Below are 6,000 nucleotides of genomic sequence, written 5' to 3' on the forward strand. Positions count from 1 at the left end.
CTTTATGTCATCAATCATCAAAAGAGACCCTATACTAAGTCAAATCATCCCGGAGAATCCAAAATTTACGTATAGAAGAGCCAAAACTCTGAAAAATATGCTAGCCCCGAGCAAAATGAGATCCACAATACATCCCCCTAATGATGAGAAAGAGATTGAGGCTCCAAAAGGAAGTTTCAAATGTGGTCATTCAAGATGCCTCTGTTGTACTAATATTAACCAGCGCTCATCCTTTAATAGCAAGAGCACTGGGGAATTATTCGAAATCCAATCTCACCTGACCTGTAATTCTAATCATGTTATTTATTTATTGGAGTGCCCCTGTCATCTACAGTATGTGGGCCGCACAATACAAACTCTACGCAAACGTTTTAATACACACCGTTCGAAAATTCGCAAAAAATACATGAAACACAGTGTGTCTAGACATGCGGCAGAACACCACGATGGCAATACCCTAGGGTTCACTATAACACCAATCGAACACATTCCATTACATCTCCAAACTGACGTCCAGTATATTAGACGTCGTGAGATGTATTGGATTTTTAAAATCAACAGTCTTAATCCATATGGGCTTAATGAGGCCTTTGAAATTAATTTATAATAGTGAATTTTTTTTATGTATTTATAATTTTTTTTAATGTATTTATAGACTTATACATTCATGTATGTTCTTATATATTTTATATATTATATTTATTTATTTATATATATTTATCATATTGTCCAAACTGCAGATATATAAATATATAAATTCATTATCTCCCCCTCCTTTTTTATAACTCTATTTTTATTTCTATTTTTATTTTTATTATAACCCCAAATAATTTATTTGAGTCATTGCAAAATCCCATGGCAGCTGCATATAACGCTCTGTATATACTTCTAAATAGGCTCCACCTATATCCATGAAAATAAACAGAGCACCAGTATGACCTAGGTCCGTGCGGCAAGATAATAGGCCACATGACCACATAGTTGTGATCATGTGACAACCTAACTGCTGGCTGGGGTGAGCATGCGCCGTTTGAGCGATCTTAGTATCGCTACTTCGGCCCGTGACATCCAAGCCGCCGGCCCATGTGAGCATGCGCAGTTCAAGCGATCCCAGTATCGCTACTTCCGCCCTCTCTTCTGACAGCTATACAAGAGCGGCGTGGAGTTAACTAATACTTCCGGACTCCCGAGTCATGTGACACTTATACTAGCGATCACATGACCGGGAATGTTATGCGACACATCACAAATAAAGAAACGATCAATGATGAATTTTAATATAGTATTAATGCGATCTTATGTAGAATATATAGAACTGTCTACAGCTATGTTTACTCAGTGCTATGATGAAGGATTACAAGTGTGGATGACACCTGGTGTTGGCTCCTCCCACAAGGGGCGTCACCCAGGTGCATCCTTTTGGCGGTTTTTCTGTAAGAATTTACCTATAAATAATGTAATGTCTGTTATGTGTGTGTGAAACCTGATGAAGGGGAGTCTCTCATCCCCGAAACGCGTTGTTTCTTATTAAAACAAAAAGAATCCATCTAATAAGACCGCTTCTACTGGTGAATTTGCGCCGATGCAGAACTTCTTTTTTCTTACCTATTAACCCCTTGAGGACACAGCCATTTTTCACCTTAATGTGGTAATAGTTTTAGAACGCTTTTACTTATTTAAGCCATTCTGAGATTGTTTTCTCATGACGCATTCCACTTCAGTGGTAAATTTGAGTCGATATATAGGGCACCTTTGTTTATTAAAAAAATGCAGAATTTACCAAAAATTAGGAAAAATTCTCAATTTTCAAGATAGCTTTTAAGACAGATAGGACAGGACTTTTCCATCCTGCGGATCCGTTACGCTTGCCCATAAACCTCTATTATGACGGATCAAAATGGAATGCCTCTAAAGGATTCACTTTTTAATTCAGTCTTACGAATTCAATATTACACTTTTTGGGGGTTTATTTCTTTTTTCAAGTTTTATTTTTGTCCCACTACACGAACCTCAACATTTAAGGGTCTGATCCCTGTTTCAATGTAATACAGTACATGCAGTATTCAACTACATTGACTGTCAGTGTACTACACTGACAGTGTGCCTGTAAGATCCAGCCTGGGGGCTGGCTCTCACAGGCTTCCATACATGGCAGACCTTGAGGACTTTTCAAGGCATTGAAGGGTTAAAGGGATTCAGCAGGGGCCCAGCTCGCAATCACAGCTGGGCCCCTGCATTGATCGGGTGTGCACAGCTCCGATGCCCACCCGATCATCATGATGTACTAGTACGTCAAAGGTCTTTAAGGGGTTAAATGGGTATTTCAGTTTTGCAACTTTCAGCATTGACATGAAACAACACGTTATCACTTACTAATAGTGATTTTTTATCTATAATGCTCCGTTTTCCTTCCCTCCTTTGTGGTCACATGAGATTTTTCATTGTGTTTGTTCCCTGTCATGTCTACATCTGAGGTGTGGTGAGACTGCCCTGTAGACACATCATTATCAATTACCTTGCCTCTGAGGGTGGTGTTCTACATATTCTCCTGGACCCTGCCCTGAAGATGTGATGTCAGCAATAATGATACAGATGTAGCAGAGTCAACAGTCACAGTCATAACACATTATCTAGATGTGATAACTCTGCTACATCTGTATATCTTAGGATAGGATGCTTAAATCCAGGGCTGCCATCAGAAATGTCAGGGCTCGATACAGGCAAACCATGTGCCACCCCCACCCCCATTTTTATTGATGCTGTTTACCAATGGGGGTAGGGGTGGCACATGGTTTGCCTGTATTGAGCCCTGAAATGGGGATGCTGTTAATTGATTTGAATGGGCTCAGCCTCGCTGAGGAGGCAATTTTTATTTTGGTCACCAGATGGCAGGCCAACATAAGAAATGAGCAGTTCTCAATAATAAGTCCAGTTTAAAAATACATTATTGTTTAAAATAAAAAATGTAAAAAATAGATTTTGTAGGCTCATATATGAGCTTCAAAATCATCACAAAAAATAACAAAACTGTTAAAAATATATAAAAAAATAAAAAAATAGAAAAGTTTAAATCCCCCCTTTCCGTATAATAAAAATATAAATATCTAAATAACGAAAAATATAAACATCATGGGTATCACTGTGACCGAAAACACCCATACTATATTCTCTTAGGAAATTTTTTTAATAAAATATGATCAAAAAGCCACACACACTCCAAAATGGTATCAATAAAAACTACAGATTGTCCCGAAAAAAATGAACCCAGCTCAGTAGATATAACTATAAAAATATTATGGGGGTCAGAATATGGTGATGTAAAAAATATGTTTTTTTCAAAGTTTACATTTTTTTTTTACACTATTTAGACATAAAATACCCTATACATATGGGGTATCGTTGTAATTGTACTGACCAAGAGAATGAAGGGCACGGGTCAGTTTTGCCACAAACGGAACACCGTGTGAACAAAACCCATAAAACTGTGGAGGAATTGTGTTTATTTTCCAAGTCCACCCATTTGGAATTTTTTTATTACCGCTTCCCACTATATTGTATGCCATAATTAATGGTTGCATTAGAAAGTACAACTTGTCCTGCAAAAAATAAGCCCTCATACAACTATGTGAACAGAAATATAAAAAGTTATGGCTCAAGGAAGATAGGGAAGAAAAATTTAACCGCAAAAATGAAAAAAACTCCAGTATCCTAAGGGTTAAGGGCAATTTTCTGCCAATGTAAAATGATTATTTGCGGTCCTCCTGTAGATACAGTACCTTTGGTTTACTAGGTCCAGATCCCATATAAAAGCCATTAGCTGTATGAAGCTCTGGAATCCATTTGAGGTTTTAAAATTGAATGCATCAATGTTCATACCCATCCTTGGAGATTTCATTTTACCTACATCTGAAAGTCTGACTCATTTTATTGCAGATTCCAGTGACTGTGTTAAGTGTCCTCCTGACCAGTGGTCCAGTGAGAAGAAAGACCGATGCATAACAAAAGTGATAGAATTTCTTTCATATGAAGAACCGTTGGGAATGACATTAGTTGTAATGGTTGTTATCTGTTCAGTTCTTACTATCTGCATTTTAATAATGTTTACTAAACACCAGGAGACACCAATTATCAAAGCCACCAACAGGGAGCTCAGCTACATATTGTTGGTGTCTCTCATACTCTGCTTCCTCTGCAGCTTGGTCTTCATAGGTCAGCCATCTAAGGTGACCTGCCTTCTGAGACAAACGTTATTCAGTGTGGTTTTCTCTATCAGCATCTCCTCAGTCCTGGCTAAGACTATTATGGTAATCTTGGCATTTAAAGCCACCACTCTTAACAGTCCCTTGAGGAAATGGTTGGGACCTACAATCCCACGTTACCTTGTAGGACTTTGCTCTGGGCTGCAGATCATAATTTGTTCTGTTTGGCTTAACAGTTCTCCTCCTTTCCCAGCACTGAATTCTCAGCTGGAAAATCATAAGATAATCTTTGAGTGTAATGAAGGACATAAGTTGTTCTTCTACATGACTTTGGGGTTCATGGGCTTCTTGGCCATGATAAGTTTTTTTGTAGCCTTCTTGGCAAAGAACCTTCCAGGAACCTACAACGAGGCCAAACTCATTACCTTCAGCATGTTGGTCTTCTGCTGTGTCTGGCTCTCATTCATCCCTGCCTATCTGAGCACCAGTGGAAAATATACTGTAGCTGTGCAGGTATTTGCCATCTTGGCCTCTAGCGCTGGACTTCTGAGCTGTATCTTCCTCCCCAAATGTTACATCATACTTCTGAGGCCGGAAAGGAATAGTCGAGAGCTGTTAGCAAACAATAAAAGGAATAGGATTTTTGGGTAAATATGTGCCGGACTGGTTTGTGGTGGCACCAGGTTATAAGAACACGTAATTCATAATCTAAAAACTCACAAACTCTTTATGCTGAAGATACACTATTTCTGGAGGTGAATCCAAAATGCTTGTAATAGGGATGAGTGAACCACTTTGAACTGAACTGAGTTCAGTTCGAACTTTGCTATTTTTCGGACGGCAGATGAACCTGAATCTTTGTTTCAAATGAATCCACTAAAATGGCGCATAGCCAATCAATACTCAGGTAGACAGGGGGGTGTACTAGCAGAATAAGCAGAACGTATTTCTGTGCTGGGCTGTGAGACAGGGTAGTTGGGTGTTACAGTGTCTGCCAGTAAAACCAAATTAGGGAGTCAGGACAGTCAGAAATCAATCAAGCTTATTGCCAGGGAGAGTGAAGGGAAAGGCTAGTGTAACGGCCCGTTTCAGCAGACAAGGGGTTAAAATCTGATTAGGCGATATGCCCCTTTCTGAGAGACAGGCCCAGCTACTGCAGAACACCCAACTCCCGAACTGGATACAAAATAGCACTCCAAACTGGAACCTCACGAATAGCTGCTAGCAGACGAACAGGAATCAGCTTACACTTCTGGCAATCGGTCTTCTAACAGCATACAGTGAATCCCTCGAATAACGAGACAAGGCTCCGTGTTGAGGGTCAAGCAGTGGTCTGACTGTACTTCACGTACAGCCTCTTTTATTCATAAACCACAAACATAGTACTGCCCACAGGGGTTTGAAATACAACCAATCAGTAATTTACAACACATACAATGTAACTACAGCAACCAATCGTTCACGCCCCCAGAGGACCAGAATGAAGACTGTGACATAGGACAGATACAACATATCCCCACAATGCATCATGGTTTCCTCTTCTCTGTCCCGGAGACAACCTGAGGAGCAATCCAATTATCTCTCAGAACAAAGGGAGATCACCAATACACATGTAGATACAACAGGACAGACATCACCATTTAAACACACAATGGGACAATGGCACAATAGAAACACACCCAGCATTTTCCTCCCAAGCTGACAAGTTACACTTATTATAAATTGTTACAACTTTGTGAGTTTACATTGGCCATACATATAACTTACATCAATTTAAACAGTATAACTTTGGGACAAACCT

The 6,000-nt window shown here is 39.4% G+C and overlaps 1 protein-coding gene across 1 annotated transcript in view; it reads left to right on the forward strand.

Annotated features, from left to right (window-relative positions):
* The window catches only part of LOC120997760 (extracellular calcium-sensing receptor-like), a 28,045-nt gene extending 23,195 nt beyond the window's left edge, over nucleotides 1-4,850 (forward strand). Inside the window, exon 7 of the mRNA XM_040428026.1 lies at nucleotides 3,934-4,850. Within this exon, the coding sequence (XP_040283960.1) occupies nucleotides 3,934-4,850 (917 nt within the window). The remainder of the gene's footprint in view (nucleotides 1-3,933) is intronic.
* The last annotated feature ends 1,150 nt before the right edge of the window (nucleotides 4,851-6,000 follow it).

The sequence above is a fragment of the Bufo bufo genome, chromosome 4 (assembly GCF_905171765.1).
Source record: "Bufo bufo chromosome 4, aBufBuf1.1, whole genome shotgun sequence".
Taxonomy (NCBI): domain Eukaryota; kingdom Metazoa; phylum Chordata; class Amphibia; order Anura; family Bufonidae; genus Bufo; species Bufo bufo.